The sequence below is a fragment of the Mya arenaria genome, chromosome 17 (assembly GCF_026914265.1).
Source record: "Mya arenaria isolate MELC-2E11 chromosome 17, ASM2691426v1".
NCBI classification, from domain to species: domain Eukaryota; kingdom Metazoa; phylum Mollusca; class Bivalvia; order Myida; family Myidae; genus Mya; species Mya arenaria.
The window spans coordinates 41,170,574-41,195,976 of record NC_069138.1 but is presented as its reverse complement, the minus strand read 5'-3'; the positions used below and the strand labels follow the sequence as shown (position 1 = coordinate 41,195,976).

The window sequence follows — 25,403 nt, the reverse complement described above, 5'->3', positions numbered from 1 at the left end:
ATATGCATAATAAGGCTCATCTTAACATGTTACCAAGTTTGTTGATTGTTAAATGAATCCTGGGGCAATCAGAATCACATTTGAAAATGTTACTTTTGACAAAGGGATATTAACTCGATAAGTAACTCGTCCAAAAGACCAATCATGAGTGTTAATGTTTGGTAAAGATTGGACTCAACACAGCAATGTAGATCATTCTTTATTTTACAACATTTACAACTGTCAATAAATAAATTCTAGAATGGTACTGAACAGAGTTGAATATAACATGTACAATGGTTTTGATAGGTTTCAACATTTAACATGGCAGAGAAATCCAAATGGTTTAACTAAGACTTCTTCAACTTCATCAATGTTAATCTTGAAAGTGCAAGCCTTGTGCCAAATGCAATCATGATACTTTATAATCTTAAAAGTGCATACCTTTGAATATTTATAGCTTTAAATCGTGAAACAGAGTATTTGATGGTTGTTTGTGAAGTTTGCAGCCATCCACCGTAGTGGTTAGACACAAGGATCTTAGCCGACCCCCAAAAATTAAAAAAATTGAAACTTGATGATTACTTGTTATTGGGCCGATTGCTAAAAACTTTGTTCAAGTCAACAAAGTTATAATGTTATAGTTGTTAGCATTCATATTGATACTGCTCTGCAAGTTTTACTTGTGATCTCCTGTATTTCTAACAAGATTTGAGACAACTGTTTCAGCTGTACTTGTTTATATTTGAATATGTGAGCTCATCATAAAATATTTCATGTTTAAAAGTTAACAACAAGTGATTAATCACGTTGTTAACTTTAACGAAGTTCTGAACAAATTGGTCAATTGGCCCAATGTGTAAGATAACATCTTCAAATTTTCAGCTAAAGATATCAAAATGAGATATTTATTCCACATTTTTAATGCCATATCAACCTGCCAAATTATTATCTTTTTCACACATGTTAAATTAATTTTAACCTGCTTCCAGTACACATATGTATGTTGTCATGGATACCAGACATCTAAATGCACCTTTTGATGAAAAACATAATCAAATAATCATCAACATAACAATTTTCAAACATTTTCAACAAAATTCTGCTTACTCCTCGACCAAACCTCATATATACTCGGCAAAAAGTATTGACACATGCTACAGACCTTAAATATGTGTAGCTTTTCATGTCAGATTTTTTCTTGTATTATACATGTATCATATAAAAGGGGATTCTTAGCGAGAAAATCTGCTATCAAAATTACTTATTGTTAATGACATAATGTTCTATTCGTCTTAAACACATAGAGGTAAGACTTGAAGTCACAAAAAGACCATTCTTTGTCCTATTTAAAGTACACATTAATTATAACCACGACGATAAGGCCACGGGAATGTTTAACAACAACAACACAATGTTAAGAATCCAATTTTCAACAAATTTGTCTACAGTTACATATGTTTAAACAGGGAAATTAGGGCTTGATTGAATGATTTATTTATTTTTGTTTCAACACATTACCACTGAACAAACCTAAATGATACATACACCATGCAAACGAGTGGCGTTGTATTTCAGATTTAGTGGTTTGGTTTACATGATCAAATCTCTGTTTAATTAAATGTAATCTTCAAATACTCACACAATCTTGGTCAATTCCTGAAATTTGACTCCGTCAAGCCGTTTTTATATTAAAATAGCATCAATTTGTAACTTTTTACAACTGACCGCTACCCATTAGAAATATGTTTTGGCACTAATAAATTTTTTAATGAATATTAGTTCATCTACATATTTAGGTAGGTAAGAGTTTACATTTTCAAAGTTGTATAGCACTTGATAATTATTCGTTTTGAAATTTTGATATTTAAAAGCATTGTCGCAAGATTTGTTTTTACCCTGTATATACATATCTATAACATAAAAGGCCGGTTGCTCAATTTTCTTAAACCGAGTTTATAGGATTTAAAAGAATACCTGCTGAAATTTTACCATTAGCTGTTGTATCTTTAGCCTAGACTGGATGAGAAACAGCTAAGCAACTGGCCTTGACTAGGACATTGTACATGGAACATACATCTGTGCAGTTAGTCTGAATAGTATATTCATGGATAAAGTTCTGAGGAAACAGAGGACTGTGGAGTGAATGCCATGTCTGTCTGTTTACTCTTAGCTGAACAAGGTCGTAACTGGACACAAGCAAGTGTATTGAAGCAGGAGTAATGACCCATGCTATACATGGGTTGTTGAATCTGGCAGTACATGTGTAATGGCCTTGATGAACTTGTGCATTTCTTTGCATGTGTATTGTTTATGTTAATATGAACACAAAGTTTAATGTGAATATCTGTAAGGACTTTTGGACAGGGTAAAAAAATGCACAACGACACTAAGGCAATGACGAGACCTAGATTATTTTTTTCCGAAAAAACAGAAAAGTTAAAATATTATTGAATGAAATCTCAAATTAATGAAAATATTCAGCATTGTCTCTTATTCATGTTCATTTCCTGCTGTTACATACATATTTGGAACATTTGGCAGAGAGGAATCAATCTCATTCTTAGATAGACTAAGAATTACATCATATCATCCAATACTTATTTTTGATTTTGAATGCATTTGAATGGTCCCTCTTTTTCAATGAAGCATATTCAACAGCCAACAGACGAATATCGCAGGAAAATATATGCAATGGTAGACAATTTATTTGAAACATTTATAGATGCACTCATTTTGACACCAAATTAATATTCGATGAATATTTGACGAATTAAAGTTGTACCATGAATTCTGTGTTTTTTATATTTTCGAGTATTTCATGTAAATATTACCCCATAAAATATTTTACCATATCACACATGTACAAGCAGTCCATCAAAGGTGACAAAAGATATGCTTGATTGGTGAAAGGTTTCTACCAAATGGAGTGACCAAAACTTTATTTACAATGTAGCTCGTTTTGCTATATTAAAAAAATGAAGATAAGAAAGACGATGCCTCTGGCAAGACCTTAAAGTATTCTCTGTTTTCACTCCCACGAAACCGATAAAGTTCTGTTTATAATTTCCCCCCAAAATAACAGGGTTTACTGATTTCTCCATAGCTTGGCTGTACAAAATAAAAAATATACTTTTAGCACTAAAATCATTTAGGTTGAGATGATTTTTTTTAGGTTGGCTGTTGGGGGTGGTATATATGATATTTTATTTTAGCCTCAATGCATTTTTTAACATTAATAAAAAAGGTTTTTGAGAAAAACACTGAGCATTTGAGGCTGCCATATTGATACACACTAAACCACCTGAGCGTGGAGAGCTGAGCGTGTGACCACACTAAAAGCCTTACCACTTGATTGGCAATTCAATAAATACCTACAGTAATCTGCTAACCTATCAAGCATCTGCTTATGACTTTACACTTTCACCTCTTTTTAAGAACAAAAATGAATGAGATGCATGAATCCATTCTTGAGTTTCGCAACAAATGTCCGGAATATGAGTTGTTTCAATGTAAGAGTTGAACACTTTATACAAAAAGATTTTTGAAATCTAAAACCAATTCATTGTTAATTTCTCAACAATGATAAAAAAAATTAAAAAATCTAAGTCATCTGAGACATCATTATCTTCGGCGAACTTTTGCTGTTCCAAATAGCAGCTGCAATATTCTGTCGATCATAAAAGCCCCGACTATATCTACTATCACAACCGCCAGCACTGTGTTACGGAACTGAAATACAGTAATATAAAATTGTATTTTTTAAATGTACACATAGACTAGTTAAGAACGTGACTATCACCCGGTAACAAAAATGGCACGAGCCAACAATCCTAGGTCAAACACAAACTTGTAAAATGTATGTTTTTTTAGGCCCAGTATATATACTGATATAAAGCACATTCTGATTTAAGGAACTCAACATAAGGAAACCTAAAAAAGGCACAGAGCGTTAAATACTGAGATAAGGCACATAGCTTAAGATGCTGATTATAAAACACAGCTTGTAAGATACTAGTATAAGGCACATATTGTAAGAAACCGATAGATGGCACTCCATAAAAGAAATGTACCGTTATAGTTTATCAAGTATTTGAGTAATGGCCAGTATTTTATTTTTTGTGAGGAGACAGCGCCGATGGCTATGACAATAATTTCTGACTTTTTTCTTAGAAAAAGAGACAAGCTTACAGAACAGACGCTTACAACCTTGAACATCCAAGTACAAAACTAGACCATGGCGTAAGGTGTACTCACTTCATCAGGTAACTGTACAAGCTCAAAATACTCGTTCATCTCTGGCATAAGCCCGCTAGCCAGGGCGATGATTGCCCCGCCAGAGATGGATATACTGTACATCATTGGCTTGTTGTTAAACAGGCTCTCCATGAAGGGCTCACCCTGGAGACAGAGACCAAACATTGATATACAAGTAATCTACATAAAGTAATATATACACAGTATGATAAAATGAATAGTGCTGAAGAGTGTAGCAACATTCTTGCAAAAAATACACAACAAGTTATTATGAGTGAGTTGAAATAAACAGTGCCATAGAATAAAGCTAATTGTCAGTAGTCGAAATTAACACAACACCGCAAGCCCAGCACTGGTAAAATATCATCCGGGCTTGCTAAAATTCTGAATTTGATATAGCAGGGCTTGTTCAATAAATTTATGCCAAGCAATAGTATAAGAATTCTGGCTTGTTCATCCAATTGTCTAATTTCGATGACTGAATTGAGTTCTGTTTTATAGATTTTAAGATAAACCAAGTACCGGTAGTCAAATGTATTTTCTATGAGCAATATCATATTATCGCTTTCTCAAATCTTGTTTTTTTACCGTATGTGTTTTCTTCTCATTTGTTTCCAAACATAGAACAGAACAGAATTTTACACAAAAAATGCATAATAAATCAAGTCTGCTCAGAGTATTCTATGCTATTTATAATAATACAAATCATTAACATATGAAAAATACATTATATACTTAAATATACTTAAATAAAATCTTGTTTTCTTTGTAGTAATGATATTTCAGAATCAAATGAGATGTCCTACCTTGTAGTTGACAGCAAATGTGGAAACCTGTAGCGACATGGAGATGATGTAGACTGTGGTGTTTAGTAGATTGGGCGCAAACTTGGCCTCAAGGTCAATTTTACCCTCCCTGCAATATTATACAAGTTTAATTTACAATGTATATAAAATAAGCTTCTTTAAATACACAAATGTGTTATAATGTAATATGTTATTTTCAAATTGGCGCAAACTTGGCCTAAAGGTCAATTTTACCCTCCCTGCAACATAAGACAAGTTTAATTCACACTTATCACATAACAAGCTTATTACACTGAATACAAATGTGATAAAATGTAACACGTTATGTTCAAGTTCGCTCAACCTTGGCCCAATGATCAATCTTGCCTTATTTAAAATACTATGTATGTTTCATGTGAAACTTTTAAACTGTTTTACAGTTACGGCTAGGTTGTCCAGTTAGTGCACTAGCTTCTCATCTAGGCGACCTGGGTTCCCAGCCTGGGCACATGTGAGTATGGTTGGTGGTCACCAAGGTTTTCTCTGGGTACTCCAGTTCCCCCACATCACAAAACCACACTCTTACGTAAAATCATGCCAAAACGAGTGACTTATAAAATGTTGCAAGAACTTGTTTCACAATCGTTGTAAAATATATAAGTTTAATATAAGTGATGGTTTATTGTTCACGCATGACATGCCAGCAAATGAAGACAACACCACAACAGTAAAAATACACATGATTTAATGTGTAAAGCTCCTTGATCACATGTTGTAAATGAGAAGAAGTACCAACCTAGGAGAAATGATTTGAGCTGCCTGCACGAGATACACGAGGGAGACAAAATGGACGGCAAACTGGGACATGACGGTGAGAATGGTGTACAGATTGAAGATATTCGGCAGGGGACGCTGCTTTGACAGGTACTTTAGGGGCTGCAATCAATAAAAAGGTATATTAAGTATGAAATGTTGTTTAACAATAAAATTAATTCAATTTAATCAGTGCAAAAGCTTTGTTTAATAGCTGGACACTGCTATAACAAGTAGTAAGTTATGGGAGGAATTTTCGAAGACAAAATATGTTTATATATGTTTGGGAAAAGTTTATTACGAACGAATAAGTAATGTTTAAATCATTGCCAGAATATTCCACTAACCTTTGACCTTGAGATGAACAAAAAACATCCGGCTAATAGGAGGCCCTGCATGGTGGCCTGTGTGTCGGAGAACTTGACCCCCTCCAGGAAGAGAACACTTTGGGAGTAGGCGAGGATGAGGGCATTGAGGGCGAGGATCTTGAACATCTGGAGAGTCGTCACAAGTGTACACCGGCCCTGTTTGATGATGTGGCAGACTGGAAAGGGAGAAATTACATTGAGCATGGATATTATACACAAGTGTAGCTAACCAATGCTTCATCATACATTGATGTATTGATTGATTCATTGCTACAGAGCACACAATGCTCTAGTGCAGGTCAATAACAAGAAACCTTATTGTGATCAAAACAATCCATAAAACTTAAGTCTTACATCATTTTTAAGGTTGTTTTCATTGTACATCTCCTCTTATTCAATAACAAATATCGCAGATTATAATGTCTAGTTATTAGCGAATATTTTAATTTTTTCTTTCATATAGCTTTCATAAGGCATTAAAGATGCACAGATTATATCAGAACCTAACATAAGGTAGATGCTACAGGAATAATTGAAGTCTTACTGCACATGATTGTTGAGAGTTTCGAGGTGAAAGGGGAGGCAATGCTGGCATCACCCAGCCTCACAATAGAAGCCTTTTCCTCCTCCTCTATCTCCTTGAGCATGCCCTGTAGCCGCTTCTATAAATAATAACATTACACATAGCTAAAAATTGTAATATAACATGCTATGAATAGTAACATCACACATGGATTACTATTTATCTTGCACATCTACACAAGAATAAAAAATCATAATTTTACATGACTTTGATTAATATGACACAGCCATTATTTTTTGTCTCCCATTTCCTTCTATAAACAGTAAAATCATGCATTACCTGAAGAGCAAAAGTAATCTTTTACTATTCACTCAAATTGCACCTGTGTCACCTGTGGGGAGCACCCATTATTTTTTCAGTAAAGGTCACCATGACTGTAATCTTTGACCTACTAACCCCAACATATTTAGGGGTCATCCAATATACATACCAAGTTTGAAGAATCTACATCTACTCATTCAAAAGATGCCATTGATAACACAGTACAAAGTAATTCCTATTTATCTCCCGTGCTTCACCGGCCACCAAATTAGCAAGCCACATACCTGTGCTGGAGCCATATTATCACCGCGGGCTATTGCCCGTTGTTTGGCCACCCTGCTGGCTTTGCCTGAAGACCCACGGGCAGCAAGCTTGTCTGCAGGACTCTGAGACGGGCCCGCATCAGCAGGAGACTGGAGAGTAAAATTGATATCATGCTGAGACTGATTAAACATTAATAACTTTAACATCATTACACAACAAGAGCCGTCGTAAGACAGTGCGCTCGACTACGCCGCTTTGACTTAGAATACAATAATGATGTAATAATACCAAGTTTGATCTCTTTATGTCAAACCTAACTCAAATTATTCGATACATAAGGTGACTTTCATGCTGCCCTCATATCAGTCTGCCCAAACAATGACGCAAGTCATTCAAATAACTTGATATCCCATTATGAAAACGTGTTTAGGAATATGACTTTCAAAGGAAATTAAAAAAAATAAATAAAAATCAAGGGCCATAATTTGTATTTAGGCTTAAAACGGAGTTATGTTTCTTGTTGTAAGATGGTCGTAAATAATTTTGATTTTTTTTAAGAGCATTTAATGAACGGTATAAAAGTTTTTTTTATTAAAATCCCAACTTGCCCTTAACTTTTACTTGCCTAAAACTTTAACCTAAGTCAATCAGGGGCCATAATTTGTATTAAGGATAGGGAGTTATGTAACCTCATTGGGTGATGGTCCTGAACAACTGTGTGAAGTATTAAGTCAATTGAATGAAGGGTATAGAAGTTATATAACAATATCCCAACCTGCCCTAAAACTTTAACCTAAGTTCCATAGTCAATCAGGGGCAATAATTTGTATAAAAGATAATATGGAGTTATTTAACCTCATTATGTGATGGCTCTGAACATCTGTGTGAAGTATTAAGTCAGTTGAATGAATGGTATTGGAGTTTTAAGTGAAAATCCCAACTTGCCCTAAAACTTTAACCTGCCCTAAAACTTTAACCTAAGTCAATCAGGGGCCATAACTTGTATTTAGGATAATATGGAGTTATGTAACCTCATTGTGTGATGGTCCTGAACAACTGTGTGAAGTATTAAGTCAATTGAACAAAGGATATAGAAGTTATTAATAAATATTCCAACTTGCCCTATAACGTTAACCTAAGTTCCATAGTCAATCAGGGGCCATAATCTGTGTAAAGAATAACATGGAGTTATCTAACCTCATCATGTGATGGCCCTGAACAACTGCCTTAAGTATTAAGTCAATTGAATGTAGGGTATTGGACTTATAAGTGAAAATCCCAACTTGCCCTAAAACTTTAACCGGACGCCGACGCTGGGGCGAGTAGTATAGCCCACCCATTCTTTGAATAGTCGAGCTAAAAACTGTTTTATATTTAAGAAATATTACACACCACTGAGAGTCATATGACATTATAAGGACCGGTCAGTCGGCCCCCAAATCTTATAATGTTTACTTGCAAAAAAATAGTCCGTGTTGAAAATTGCAAGCAGCGCTCACCAGTTTTATGATGTCTGCAGTAAGACAAGTATTTGTTGAAATGCAATCATAAGTCCAGTGTTTGTATAAATTCAGTCATAAGTCAAGTGTTAGTATAAATGCAGTCATAAGTCAAGTGTTTGTATAAATGCAGTCATAAGTCAAGTGTTTGTATAAAATGCAGTCATAAGTCAAGTGTTTGTATAAATGTAGTCATATGTCAAGTGTTTGTATAAATGCAGTCATAAGTCCAGTGTTTGTATAAATGTAGTCATATGTCAAGTGTTTGTATAAATGTAGTCATAAGTCAAGTGTTTGTATAAATGCAGTCATAAGTCAAGTGTTTGTATAAATGCAGTCATAAGTCAAGTGTTTGTATAAATGCAGTCATAAGTCAAGTGTTTGTATAAATGTAGTCATAAGTCAAGTGTTTGTATAAATGCAGTCATAAGTCAAGTGTTTGTATAAATGCAGTCATAAGTCAAGTATTTGTATAAATGCAGTCATAAGTCCAGTGTTTGTATAAATGCAGTCATATGTCAAGTATTTGTATAAATGCAGTCATAAGTCCAGTGTTTGTATAAATGTAGTCATATGTCAAGTGTTTGTATAAATGCAGTCATAAGTCAAGTGTTTGTATAAATGCAGTCATAAGTCAAGTGTTTGTATAAATGCAGTCATAAGTCAAGTGTTTGTATAAATGCAGTCATAAGTCAAGTGTTTGTATAAATGCAGTCATAAGTCAAGTATTTGTATAAATGTAGTCATATGTCAAGTATTTGTATAAATGTAGTCATAAGTCAAGTATTTGTATAAATGCAGTCATAAGTCAAGTATTTGTATAAATGTAGTCATAAGTCAAGTGTTTGTATAAATGCAGTCATAAGTCAAGTATTTGTATAAATGTAGTCATATGTCAAGTATTTGTATAAATGTAGTCATAAGTCAAGTATTTGTATAAATGTAGTCATAAGTCAAGTATTTGTATAAATGTAGTCATAAGTCAAGTGTTTGTATAAATGTAGTCATAAGTCAAGTGTTTGTATAAATGTAGTCATAAGTCAAGTATTTGTATAAATGTAGTCATAAGTCCAGTGTTTGTATAAATGTAGTCATAAGTCAAGTGTTTGTATAAATGTAGTCATATGTCAAGTGTTTGTATAAATGTAGTCATATGTCAAGTATTTGTATAAATGTAGCCATACATCAAGTGTTTGTATAAATGTAGTTATAAGCCACCTTTTTTATAAATGCTCTAATAAGTCAAGATTTTGTATAAATGCTCTAAAAAGTCAAGTGTTTGTCAATATGCAGTCACATAAGTCAATTGTTTGTTTTAAAATGCAGTCAAAACTCAACTGTTTATTAACATGCAGTCATAAGTCAAGTGTTTGTATAAATGCAGACATAACTTGACATAAGTCCAGTGCTCTCACAATGTTGCCTCACCTCTTCTCTTCTGACTTTCTTCTCCGGCATCCTCTCAGGGGCGTTTGCCAACAATGCAACGCCAACATGAGCATGCTTTAAGGCCCCCACATCGTTTGTACCATCTCCACACATCAGGGTTATAAACCCTTGACTTTTCAGTGATGTAATTATCAACTCCTGAAGGGAAATACAAGAATGATATTACAGTCGAAACCTATTTGCTTAAACTCGTATGGCTTGACTTCCTCATAGGCTCGAACTGCATGTAAAGAACTGATTTCTTTATTCCCACTTGGCTTGATTTCCCCCAAGGCTTGAGGTATTCTACATAAATAACACAATTTATTAATACAAGAATTTTACACACAAAAAATTCTGAAAAAATCTCATCTGATGATACAGTACTTGGATTGAAACAGTATGACTATCCTATTACCAACTTTCCTAAAAATACCTGTTCTTGTATCAATAACCTGAACTGTACTGTTTCTGCTTCATAAATTTTTGCAGCTTTGATGCATGCACTTTATTTACAATATACCCTGGAACATGCATGTACTGCGCATCATATTTTCATATTACAAAACATATACCACATACATACCTTCTGTTTAGGAGCAACACGGGCGAACACTTTCACATTGGGCAGGACTATTTTCCACAACTTTGGCTGTTCCTTTATCAGATATGTCACACCCTGTAGACATATATACACTGCATTTAACACATGTATAGTTTTACTATTAATACATTATTGTTAGTATTTCACAACAAAATATTACATTGGTACAAAACTAGATCCCTTAATAAAACATAAGATTGAGGTAAAAACTTAAATAGCAGGTTTCACAAAACTTTATTAAATGCACAATTTATCATTAACCACACTACAAAAACACAATGATAACTGGATAATTGGGTTATGAGATTGTATTGAATCCTTCAATAGACAGATTTATTAGGGTTTTAATACAGAATTAGAATACCCTTCTTTAAAAGACCACTTCCCCCACCCAAAACTGCTTCCCACCTCTCCATCTCTTATCCGAACTTTCTATAAGACTGCTCCAAACTGCTCCACTCCCCATTCCCCACCCCTCCTTTTCAACCCTACCTCTCCTGTTAAACAGAGGTCATATTTTCAACTTGTTGCTTTCTAACATCTCCAGCCAGCTTTATGGGTACTGTTACACTGTCATCTATAGACCTCCCTCAGACCCAAAGTCCACCCCCCATCCCTCCATCTTCAATCCTACCTCTCCTGTTAAACAGAGGTCATATTCTTCCACCAGTTGCTTTCTGACATCTCCAGCCGGCCATACAGGTACTGTTACATTGTCGTCTATGGATCGCCATTCCCATTCTGTGACTGTAAAACAGAAATATATTGTTGTGTTGCTTTTGGAAATAATTATACATTTTGCTCATCAACATTGAGAAGCCTTCCAACATATCAATTCCAGCTGCATTTCAAGACGAAGCATCAGTTTTCAAACATTGAACAGCAATCTTTATACAGCTAAACCCTGTAGGCTGGACCTCACTTGGCTCAAATTCCTCACTAGCTTGAACTGGATGTAAAGGACCAATTTCTTTATACTGAAGGTAAGCATTCCACTTAGCTTGAATTTTATGAGGCTGGAGGTTTTTTCGCCTGTCACTGGAAGATTGAGCTAACGAGGTTCGACTGTATTACATTACTGACAATAACATGTTTATCAGGTATCATAAAATTTTGCTCATTTCATTTATACCTATCAAAATATTCTTGTAAATTAAATTAAAATCCCTTTTAGGATAATCAAATCAGGTAAAAAAAAAATCAGTGACAGTCATAGCTTCACACAGATACTGTAGGTGGATCTTTCATACTTCCCAAAAATCTCGGGTGTTAAATATTTTGGAAAGGGTCCTAAGCTAATTTCAGAATAAATATTTTGCAAAGGGACCATATTAGTCCTCCCTAGCAGGAAAGGCTTCACATATATTTGGTCTAGTAATAATTCTGTAAGAAACAAAGTGCACAGACCAGTCTGTGATGGTGACTGTAGAATGAGTGTGTGCTGTTTCCGTGTAAACCGCAGCTCCTTGGCAACATGGCAGGCTGTCAGTGGATTATCTCCTGTTATCATGGCAACCTGGGGTATTCAGAAAATATCTATATATATATATATATATATATATATATATATATATATATATATATATACCCCAGTTTCTAATTAAACACTGATATTGATAATGATTTAAAGAAACCTTACAGTCAAATACATGTACAAAGTCACATAGAAGCGGCTATCATCGATGACGTTGTTTCATATAAATATAACTGGACAACAAAATATCCTTTCAACAAATTTCTACAGCGCCTAATGATTCTGCAGCCTCTGCAGGTTAACATACATGATGTGAGGCGTTCTGTATTTCTCTGATGACCGTCTTGGAGTCTGTCTTAAGTGGGCATGAGATGACCACAAACCCACAGAAATGCAGGTCCTTCTCTACATCATCTCGGGTAATGGTCTTCAGCTATAATTAGAAACATTACATCATAAAGCTATAAATAGAAACATAACATCAGTAAGCTAGGTCAGCAGAAATCCATGTTGGCAATGAACTATGCATTCATTTATTTAAATAAACAACAAAACAGCTTATCAGATACTCTTTGGAAGCTCATGCTCAAATACATTCAAATTTAAACAGGGTTCCTAATGCCTTTCATCAAAATGATGCAATTTCTGCACGATTTCTATATTTGAACTTCTCATGTTTCAAGCATTTATTCCCATTACACACAACACCTGAGAAGGCCTGTCACTAAAACATGTAACTTTTTGCAAACAAAACCACCCATTCCCCATCTACTCAATGCCTGCCCTTAACCATCCCCATGTTTAAAACCCCCATCTTCTACCTGTTGGTGTGAGAGGTTGCCGAGCCTTCTGTGTCCAAGGGCCAATACTCTAGCTCCCCGTCTGGCCATTTCTAGGTACACACGGTCATAGTCAGCAGGCACAGTCTTCAACTGCAATAGTAATAGCAAAACGAAATATAATTATCATGAAGCTTCTTGTTGCTTGGACACTTATGGCATTGAATACATTATATCATCTGCGAGTGAGCATGGGATTGGTAAATCAACCTAACAACTTACGTTCTTATACCTTCTGAATGTTGATCCATGAAATATCAAAGTCAAACAGAAATTCTTAGAAGTCAATGTTCAATCCCACCTGAATTTTAAATATAATATACTTCTTGCATTTACCCTATTTGTTAAATACACATCTCAACTAGCAAACCGCATATTGATACAAAATATAGCATTTCAGTGACACCCACCATTGTTTTGATGGTTTCTGGTGCCCCCTTCACTGTGGCGATATGCTCTGTTTCCATGGATCCTGGGGGCGTGTGCCCAGCAATCACAGACATTCTCTTCAGAGCGCTCGCAAAGTGGAACCGGTGGAAAATCTTCAGCCCATGCATCTTCTTTCGCTGGGATATAACTGTCTCTCCTGGAAATTGAAAGAAATATGAGAAGACGTTTGGATTAGGAATAAAACATGCAATGTGTATCTGAAGATCTGTGAAAATGTATAATCTTACTCTATGTTATTATGATCAAGCATTGACAATAGGTTCAAAAATAGCGTTATTTAGAGCATTTTATATGGTACCATGCTACCTTATGACAAAGCATTAACTGCTTCTTTGAATCTTACTTATTAAACCATGCAGACATACCTACCATACCAAATGACATAGACAAAAAGTATTTTGGACTATTTTTGTCATTCATTATGAGGACATTACAGTATTAAAAAAAATCAAGCTTGTATAGATATTGTGGTTAACTCATGGTTTTCATTAAATACAATTCCTTCACCATATCACTCAATTTAGCCTTGTTCACAAAATAAATCCACAGTGATGTGTCTTTTTGGATGATGTCATTAGACTACAATTGGCATGATTTTCCAATTAAATATAGATCAATTATTGATTTTGATTAACTATGAAAAAAAAGATTGTTTTTATTTCAGTGTAAGGTTGACATATATTTTATCTTGTGAACACCAAAAGTGAATATTTCACTCAATATATATAACCTTTGTTGCTCACTAGGTGACATATATCACTATCTTACCCTAAAACAAACAATTGTCTCTTATATTATATATTACGGATGCAAACGAATGGCAAAATCGATATTCGAATATTCGGTAATTCTTTCGATCGAATATTCGAATATTTGATAAAAATTGAATCTTTAAAAAGTTATAGTTATCTATTAATTTTAGTTATAAACCACGATACCCTTTTCTTTATCTGTCGAATGTTTCCAGTGTTATCGTAATACAATACAATACATAGCAGCGTGTCGAATATTATTACATCGACATATGAAATACATATCTAGCACATAACAAGAAAATAACAAGCACATACAATTCAATGAAATCACTCATCAATAAAATCATCACATATGATGGCCTTATTCAGAAATATTATCTTATCAACAAGATCACATGACAGTCTGTTTCTAAGTTTGTTAACAATGAGTCCGGCGCAGGAGAAAATTCTTTCTGATGGCACAGACGTCGCAGGTATCCCAAGCAGTTGGCGAGCAACATGTGCAACGCGAGGAAAGCGTCCCTCGTTCTTTTTCCATCATGCAAGTGGAGTGGCCTCCTTGTCGGAAGGTTCGTGCCGGTACCGACGCAGCTCGTCGTTAGCCGTCTTGGTCGTCTTTGGAACCATGAAGCTAAGACGGGGTCGTTTGGAGGGTGTTGACGCACTCTCGTCGGGGTTGGCAACCGAAATGGAACATTGTCCAATCTACTCTCGAGCGCGTCTTCCGTGTAGCGCCGCTGTTCCGACAGACAGGAAGTCCAGGTCTTTGTAGCGGGGTCCAATAGAGCGGCAAGGACTAGGGTGGATGTGGCGGTGGCATCGTTCGAAGGTCGGAAGCGGCGACGAAGCTCAGCAGCAATAACACCCTTCACTTCCTTGACGACATGGGAATCAGCCTCGCATGCACGGAGTGTGTTGTCCAAAAGACTTGTCACGATGAGATAAACTTCACTGCATGACACGTTCTTCTCCGTTGACATATACGAAGTCGTCTCAGTCAAATGACTGAGTACGTCGCTCAGCTCGGAGACGACGGTCCACTCGCCGTCCTTCAACGACAGGTGCTGGTCGGCCTTCCGGGTAACCCGAGTGTCCAGCATGAGGTCGGACAGGACGCGGCGTTGCTCGTTCAGCCGGGCAGTATAGCATGCGTGATGTTCCATCGGGTTGTAACATCCTGCACCAGCTCGTGTTTGGGCACCTTTAGAGTAGCTTGGCGCTTGCGCATTTCGGCCGTCAATGTAGTCGAGTGTTTGATGTGCCCGACCAGCTTACGACATCTGGAGACGACCCTGTTGACATCCGGGAGAGCAAATGCCGGCTTGATGGCCAGCTGCAGTGTTTGCCCAAAGCACCCAGAACACAAATCATGTTTAAGACCAGAAACGGTAAACTTTTTCATTGATTGCTGTTTACTGCTTTCACTTTGAGAACTTGGATGCTTAGCCTTCACGTGATTCCAGAGATTAGTCGTCGTGCCCATGTACGACAACCTCACACTGCATAGTTTGCACGTGACAGATTTCTTGTCAACAGAGCGGGTGAAAAAAGTCCATACTTCAGATGTGGCTGGCATCTTTTACGTTGTTAAGAAATACAAATCTAATATATAATAATAATAATAAGTTTAACTTATAATGTTTTGCGAACATATATTCTGAAGGAATGAAGTGGTATCTACTTTCAGCGTATAATATCAATCACCGATTTGAGCAATATTGCTCAGCTTATTTGGCAGGCAAACTGACAAGAGGGTGTGAAGGCCGCTTCCTTAAATTCTTAATTGGCATGGTCATTTAAAAGAACTGAAAATCAATTAAACTTGTTTGATGTCACTTCCTAATAGCCAGTTATTTTACAATTATGGACACTGTTTATAGTACCCTACGATCGAACCCTAATTGACACATGACGCACACTCTATTGTCATCTCGTTAACGCCTCAGGCACAAGATGCGTATTGTTGTAAAAACAAGACAATATAATTTTAAACACAACAACTGCCCTAAAGACTCAAGGTTTATATCATTATTTTTTGAAAAAAATAATCGAATATTCGAATACCGATTTTAACATTCGAATACTAAACGTTCGATCGAATATTCGAATACTCGAATATTCGTTTGCATCCCTATTATATATACTAATAAGCCTACCTTTGGTGAGTGAGAAGTCTACAGCCTTCAGTGTGGCCTTCTCCAGGGGGTCTCCAACCAGTTCATCCTCTAGTTGAACAAGGGCGTGGCATGAGGCTAGCACGTGGATCGTCTCTGTTGGGCAGTCTAGTGCTGACTGAATCTCGTTACCCCTGGGGATTAAAAATGTGGAAATAGTTATAAATAGTGCAGTTGCCAATGGGAGACATGTTAATTGGTCCTTTACATCAAGTTCGAGCCAACGAGGAAATCAAGCAAAAAGATATCGAGCCAACACTTTTCAACTGTAATAGCACACAAGTTACATGAGAACATGAAGCAGAGTTTCTGCACGTACATCTCATTTTCTGCATATGCTTACTTCTTATATAAAACATACTTTAAACACTTACTTAAGGCCAGTCACTCCCTCCACTACCAAATTGTCAGCTGTCAGTGTCCCTGTCTTGTCAAAACAGCAAACGTCTATCTTGCCAGCAAAGGGGATCCTGAACGGCTCCGTGCAGTATACAACTGTAACAAACAAGCATAAAACCATTTAACTGTTACATCCAGCTAAGTATCATTGTTACACACACATACATGTTCTCCAATACAATTCACAGCCAAACTACAACAAAAGTATCATATCATTTGAAAAGAGTTCCTTTTTTACAGGATGAGTGCCACAGATATGACTTGTACAAATCAAGTTATCAAGACCCAAGAAGTGTCACAAGCTCAAATATCTTATTTTATCTAGCCTGACAAGTATCACTTAAGATAATTTCCTTCAAATATCTCAGAACTCAGTAAAATGAGAAAGTTGTACAAAAAAAAGTATTCAGCTTAGCCTGGTTAAAAGGGACTTATATATTAAGACTGGCAGCCATAGACCCCTTTTGTAGGCTGTGGTACACTGAAGGGCATATTCAATGTACAATTAGACTGGTCAAGCCAAGGCATTAAATAACATGCTTTCACACATAACTAACCATAATTAAAATACTAACAAGGGCACTGTGGTGTGAACACCAACACTCGTCTATTCTTGTTTTTCAATCAAAAAGGGACATCACTCACTAATTATAATGGCAAGAGTTATGCCCCTTGCCACACATGTGCACATGGTGTCTTCCAACATGTTTCATTTGAATATCTTGAATAGTTTTATAATCATGGCCATGGTTAAAGTGTGTGCACAACCACACCAGCAACATCACCAAGGGTATGAAAACTACAACTTTTTTCTTCACAAACAGATAAGCTAATAAATACTTACGCAGTTTTGTGAGGGCCAGAAGACTGGTGTTGACGGCAAGGGACAGTTCTATGGGTAATTCAGGGGGCACAACTGATGTCAGGATCAGAGTACACTCCAGGAATAGCTTGTATCGATTTCTGTCCGGGTCTTCAGTACCTAACGTGTGTATAAAATATGATTTTGAGTGAAATGTACATGCAACCTTTAAAAGGGTGAAAGGAGTGTGAAAAATATTTCAGTTCAAGAAATTATTTTTCTTTCTATTCTCTTGAAAAGGGTTTTCATTTCCCTAAAATAAAGCCTCAGGTTTAATGAAGAAAGCATAACATAAAAATTATGTACAAGTATGAAGCTGTAATAAAAAAAGTTGCTTACTTCATTTTTTTTTAGGAAAACAAGTTAAGTATGTTTTTTTAAACAAGAGCTGTCACAGAGACAGCGCTCGAATATTTCAGCACTTTTAACCAGAATTTCAAAGTTAAATAATAATACTCCATTTTCTGCATTACAAGCAAAATAATTTTCTGCTTTGAATAGTTAAGTAGGATGGATTGTTGTAAGCCATTATACAATTAGGTGCTGAGATATTAACTTATATGGCTAACATGCAAAACCTTAACCAGAATTTCTAAGTAAAAAAAGGCCCATAATTTGCATAAAAGGCAAAATACATCTATCTTCATTAATTAAGTAGGGGTGGATGGATGGGAACACTTGTCTGAATTTTCAATGCAATAAATGACGAGTTTGCTAACTTAAATGTGCTTACATGCAATAATATCTTCTAATAGTGGAGCTAAAAATGAGTTGTTTACAAGATTGACATACCCTTGATCCAGACATAGCCTGCCGCAATAAGGGCGAAGATGAGCAGGAAGAGAATGAAGAAGAACGTCTCAATACTGTTGGCCGTCACTCGCTTCACTCCGTACAGGATCGTGCGGAGAAGCTTCCCTTGGTTTGTGTTGAAGCTGTGCCGTAGGACGTACGCTATGCACCCATTGTCTGTTGCTAAAAGAACAAAAAAGATTGTATTTTATCTCAACAACATTACTGACATTTATCACATAACTCAAGATGGAACCATGTCCCCTGCTGCAGTATTACCATATGGGAAATGCTATAAAAACTTAGCTACCCATTCAGCCCATGCAGTTTGTGTTAACAGTACAGAAACTGAGTTCCTATGTTTATCATTGAACATACTCATTTATGATCATTATACTCTTTTATCCAATTTGTTCTTGGTCAGAAGCTTGGCACATGTTAATTATGTATAAGAAATGCAAGAATGACAATATACGAACGTATATAATTGATTCTGTAGCTTTAACAACAGCCTACCCTTCATGCCAGCTGCAGTCTTGCTGGGTGGTGTATGCTGTACGATCTTGGTCCCCCCAAACAGTACATGAAGATGGCCATCAGCTTCAACATCAAGTACATGGTCTCCTTCCAGGATCTCTGCAGCCTCCTGGGAATATAAACAGAATTAAAAATTGTAAGGCAGACATTGGAGAGATACCTAGTACCCCAGTAAATTAAAATGTAGTGTTTAACTGTGACATGGCCATTTACCTGTGGAAGAAGAATTCAGACCAGTCTTTGGCAACGGAGGAAACAATACTGTGGAGCAATCGGTCAAAATCTCAGAAACAAAATTTAAATGACGAAGGTTACAAGACAAACTCAATTAATACGAATTAATGCAGTGTAGGTTGAAAATCAAGTACACTATGCAGATAAACATTGAAAACATCACCAGCTCTTACCTTCATGACTGGTACTGACTCCCCTGTCAACATGGACTCATCCACAATACAGGGGCCTCGCAGCAAAAGTAGGTCACATGGTACCAGTCTGTCCTCCTGTGAACGGCCTACATACAACAGGAAAAGGGTTTATTAACTAGAACTTAAAATACGATGATTTTAAGTGATATAAATTGAAGGTATTAAGGTAATGATAGGAGATTAAATGCCAAATCAATCGAAGAGCAATTCTGGTAAGAATCAGTTAATCATTCAATTATTTTCCACCATGTTTGTTTAAGGCAGTTACCTATGGAAACAATATCCCCTGGCACCAGGTCGGTGGTCAGCTGATGTCTCCACTTCCTGTTGCGGTAAACCTGAAACACATGCCAGGTGCGTTCAAGATCAACGTGTCAAGTACATCAACACGGGTAACATCCACTGAATCCTTAGTCTACATTGTACATATATGTGAAAAAGTACATTGTACTCAAAGTTCACTCATAAATGACATTGAGATAAAAAAAAATCATTGTATTTTCTTAAGTAAAATTATGCTTTTTGCATGTAAGTTAATGTGTTCTAAGCGTTAACCATTTCATTCATCATACAGAAGAAATCAAATGAGAGTTTTAAAAATGTAATAATCCATTAAAAAGACCTATCGAATCAATATATTAAGGACCAGTATAATAAAAAGAACAAGGATTTACATTAAAAATGACATCAAATTTTTGCTTGAATGCAAACAAATTGTGGCTCCTATGGTGTGCATGTTTATATAGGTAATGGGTAGTTTTAAAGATCTTGTTGGGGTTGTTTGTCTAAGAAAACATCTAGCATGAAGCTGGAAAGTGACAATTATCAGGTTTGAAAATTAAACCTCAGACCTGCTGGTATTTCTGATGGTTGCAATTAATTACAAGCTTTACTCTGTGACTTACATTCATCATGTACGGTTTGTTGCCCATTTTGCGTATCTCGGCCATATTGCGAAGCTGTTGTTGTACCAGCGTGGCTTCGAATGCAATCAACATGAAGAGAGTGAACACGCTGTAGTACCAATACTCATCCAGGCACCACAAACCTACACAGAACACCTGTAAATGAAACATGAGGAGAGTGAACACGCTGTAGTACCAATACTCATCCAGGCACCACAAACCTACACAGAACACCTGTAAATGAAACATGAAGAAAATAAACATTTTAGGGGTTAGTTTCAGGACTGCAGGAACAACGACCATGTCTAAGTATAAGGCAGTTCAAACATTAATCAGGTTTAAGTGTAAGGCTGTTGAAACATTCATCATGTTTAAGTTTAGGCTACAGAGAATATTGACCATGTTTAAATGTTTAGCTGCTAGAACATTGATAATGTTTAGAGTTTCTACCTAGGTGATGCATCTTTTATTTCATGCTTGCCACTGGTTTGAACAACTTTATTAATGGGATGTAAATGATATGATGTGACATCATGAACAATCAAGCATGCTTTTATCATTAAATACCAACTACGTCATTTGGATAAATCATAACATGAAAAAAGAAAAATTGTTTGGTACAGTGATGGAATAGATTACATCGAGTGAGCACCGAAAGTGCCATTTTCAGTGGCAACTATCCTCTATATAGCTGCCTATGATTTTTTAACAAAAAACTAAGAAATCCTCCTTACCTGGAACACGAAGAATGGTGCCGTGGCCCTCTCCTGGAACAATTCCATAAACCTCGGGATATCCATCTCAAGCCTGAAGAAAGTAACAAGTTTGCGCATATTTTTGGTTATTTCTCAATCTGTAAAATCTATATTATTGTTAGCATTGCTCTTTATCATATTTGAATTCATATGTTTTCCCTTTATGTATCAGTTTCAATACTCATGATTTATTAACTATCAGGTGAAATAAATACTGGTTCATCTAACATTAATATTACAAATGTGAGTAGCTGCTCCAATGTAAAGTAAAAAAACAACTTACAAATTATTCCCAAATACAATTCTAAATGTGTGTTACATCAATCACAGTTGAAGTAGTGAGCCATGGATTGCTGTACAGGGAAGACCAGAGGAAAAACACTCCCACAGAATTTCCAATAATTTTAAGTACCAAAAAAGTGAACTTACATGTTTTTCCCAAACAGGTTCTCTGCGTGCGTAACATCTGATTCCTCCTGCAACCCCTTACAGTCCATGTAGTGAGCCATTGTATGGTTTACAGGGAAAACTAGGGGGAGGAATTTCTTCTTTTCTGCTCCGTCCCACAGGTACTTGGCTTTCTGGAACATGAACCATAGCTCCTCCTCCCCGTTCTCCTTTGAAATGGAACATTGCACTTGATGATCATTGATAAGAAATTAAATGATGTTTAACAATAAATGACAAAAAAACATATATTGGTTTTATAGACATCATGAATTCATTAAATTTTACAAGTAAAAATGTTCAAAGAAAAAATAAATAAGAAATAGCTGGCTTGATTTAAAAGTATAATAATTTTAATTGAATGCATTGATCATTTATGCTTGTTGCTTTGATAAAAATACTGAACGTATTATCAATATTAAAATATCCATACTGAGTAAAAGGTGCATTTCTTATATATTCAACATTTTTTCAATAAAACAACTACTAAGATAGTATACCATAGTATTGTTATCTTCTATTTCAATTTCAAGACAATGTAAAATTAAACTTACTATGGATAGTACCTTTCTATAATAGCACACATACATTTATATGTTATGCCAGTAATTACCTTAGTTTTGTATAGCTTAACCAATTCTGTTGAGCCATTGTTGGGTGTTGGTACCACTTTAACCCAGCTGGCATTCTCTGGTGAAGAAACCTGAAACAATTACATGTATAAGAAAGATGTAACCTGTATTCAAGTATGCAAGCATCAATTTCAAGGGAGTCAGGTCAAAAAGGCCCAGTACCAGAAAGGCCGGTCCAGAAAGGTCTGGTCCAAAAGGCGTACTTTTAAATCAAAGGAAACACCTGTATTGTGTTTGAGAGTGTTGTACTTTAATAGGATTAGCGGTGTGTGTCTTTAATGAGGTGATATTGATATTTTCACATTATCAGTTGCGTTGTGTCTTTGATATTTCACGGCTAGTAATGTTAGGCCGAAGAAGTGTGATAAAGATATATTCGTACTATATATGTGTTACATCTTTAATGATATACTCAAAATAGAGTAAATCTATATTAAGTGTATAAATAAGAATTATTTTCCAGATGATTTTATTAATCCAATATATGTCTTTAGTAATGAGTTTTCGTGCATATTGTGATCTAAGGAAGTAAGGCCGCGTCAGCATGCTGTAGAATGTGATACCTGCCATCGCTGTCAACACCGCATTTGCGGAACAGGTAAGACTTTGAGATAATATTATAAAACCTGATGGACAATTGATGATAACTTTGATAAGTGGTGGGGAAATTTTGTTATTTAAGTAAGCGAAGTACTTGTATATTGGAAGTAAGAATACTGCTGTAAAAAGCTGAATGAACAGGCTTTAACGGCATACAACCATGGCATCAACAGTCTTGTTTAGTCGTAGTCGCAGTAGTGTTTAGTCTTTTAATAAGAAACCAAATTCACTAATACACCAAAAAGCAACGTTTATAAATTGCCAAGATATATAATTATGGCTGAAAAAGTATATTACGTTATCTAATGTATTTATGAACCATGTTTTATGTAAAAAAAAGTCACTATTCACTTCAATGTAGATATTTCATGATGATATAGAAAAGACATATGTAAAGAAATATTCCAGCTGTGTTCTGTATTTGATATTGTTTATTGGGTGTTTATTTTAAGTCCCTATGACATGTATGCCATAGGGGCCATTGACACGCATTTCACGATGTGGCACGTCCAATGAAGTCTTTGTTGAAGCGGGATGCCAACCGTGCGCAGGCACAGCTGAGACCAGATGAACCAAAGACTCTAGATTTCGAGGTAATAGGATTTCTAAGCTAATCACAATATAAAGTTTATGTAAGAGATCATAATCATAGGCTGGACACCAAAATATCAGTTTTATAAACGCTTAGGCAAGGACATTGGCCGATTACTTTAGATCTAAGAAAAAGCCATAGAAACAATAGTGTGAGGGAAACCACTAGCAGTTCGGTTAGATTGCTCTGTAGAGCTACATGCTGGTGTTCATGCAAGAGAGTGATTTAGGAGTATTGTTTGAAAGGGACTTGAAATTTCATAAACACATATCTACAAAGATAAACAAGGCAAACAGTATATTATCTATAATCAACAGAACTTTTGATTTCATGGATAAGTACACTTTCATGAAGTTGTATACAGCTATGGTCCGACCCCATCTTGAGTTTGCGAATGTGGTTTGGCACCCATATATGAGAAAAGATATTGAAAGTTTAGAAAGACTACAAAAGAGGGCTACAAAATTGATTCCATCTCTAAAAGATATGTCATATGAAGAAAGGCTCAAGCAGTTAAAATTACCCACTCTTGCTCATAGAAGAATGCGTGGAGACGCTATACAGACTTTTAAGATTGTAAAAGGTATCGATGATTGTGACTTTGAAAGATTCTTTTGCTACGCTTCATCAACAAGAGGGCATAACTTAAAGCTTGAAAAACCCAGATTTAGGACCACTTTCTGCCAGCACCAGTTTTCTCGTCGTGTTATACAAGTGTGGAATGACTTGCCTCAACATGTGATAGATGCTGAAGATGTAGAATCATTTAAAGTAAGGTTGGACCGCCACTGGCAAGGAGACATGCTGTACCAGTTTTGAGACCTGTATCAAAGTTGTCTATGGACAGCTGTAATTTAATCATATATACTCATAACTGTTACCAACAACCTTTACATGATAAGATTTTATGAGCTCCGAAGATAGATCGTGACGAAACAAGTTTAGACGAAGAGGGGTTTAAAAAGGGCACAAGTCCTTATACAGAACCCAAAATCATCCTACAGGTGTCCTACAGGTATGCAGGTGGTCGTTGGTTTGAGACTCAAATCAGGTGCAATTTCCCTAATATTTTGGTTCAGTAAATGCTGAAGTAATTGTAAACATATATCTTGCTTACTTTTGAACATGTCAGAATACATCTGATATGCACCGACCACAAACAAAACAGAGACACGAGAATCTGCAAGACGCCGATGACAGCTAGAGCTATCAAACCGGCTTCAAAATAATCCTCAAGTCCATACACCGCCGTCAAAACGTAAAGCCAAATGGCGTATATTATTACAAATGGACCAACATAGCCATGGAATAATGTAGGACGAAAATTATAGTACGAAACATATTGTATTTCCTCGTTTAGTGCGGGGGCTGCCATCTTTGCCAGCTGGCAAAATATTCTGCCGAATTGAGCATGTACTGAAAATATGTAACGGAAAACTAAATAACGTACTGACAAAATAACATATGAAAATACGTTTTTCATGTTTACAGAATATAATACACTAATAATGTAAGTTTAGTTTTAGTTCTGATATTTTGAGATTTTTTAAGCCAACTGTTGATTTAAAGCAGGGTGTGTGTTCCAAGCAAAACGGTTAAGAATTAAAAATGCCGCGGCGTTGCATTCAACCATTTATTTGTGTAGGTTCATACTAACAATCTTTAACCATTACTTAGTGACGTCGACAGAGAGTTTACTCGGAAGTGCAGTATATAGTATATTGATTCAAATTATACAAGCGATTTTAACAGTATCTTTCTCCAGGGTTGCACGATATGTATTCTATCTTCCATACTGTCGAACCCTTAACAGGGACGTAGACATTTTTGTGTGCGTCAAGCCACAAAGATTGTTAGTAGAAGTTAAAAGAATTCCGGCCAAAATACAAATATAAAGGGAAGGGAAAACATTTGTTAGTGG

General features: G+C 35.9%; 1 protein-coding gene across 1 annotated transcript; it reads right to left on the bottom strand.

Moving 5' to 3' along the window:
* Positions 1-186: 186 nt before the first annotated feature.
* Positions 187-24,858, bottom strand: LOC128224101 (endoplasmic reticulum transmembrane helix translocase-like). Its single transcript, XM_052933762.1, has 26 exons — positions 24,600-24,858; positions 22,272-22,361; positions 21,641-21,828; positions 21,191-21,263; positions 20,457-20,612; positions 19,820-19,889; positions 19,531-19,637; positions 19,103-19,232; positions 18,587-18,769; positions 17,777-17,914; positions 16,908-17,028; positions 16,516-16,667; positions 13,565-13,740; positions 13,137-13,247; positions 12,623-12,748; positions 12,249-12,357; positions 11,476-11,588; positions 10,824-10,916; positions 10,238-10,396; positions 7,331-7,459; positions 6,747-6,864; positions 6,182-6,378; positions 5,818-5,957; positions 5,043-5,151; positions 4,237-4,380; positions 187-3,711 (listed from the first exon to the last, which is right to left on the bottom strand). Exons 1-26 carry the CDS (start codon positions 24,855-24,857, stop codon positions 3,604-3,606), a joined length of 3,498 nt encoding a protein of 1,165 aa, XP_052789722.1. The 5' UTR covers position 24,858; the 3' UTR covers positions 187-3,603.
* Between the last annotated feature and the right edge of the window lie 545 nt (positions 24,859-25,403).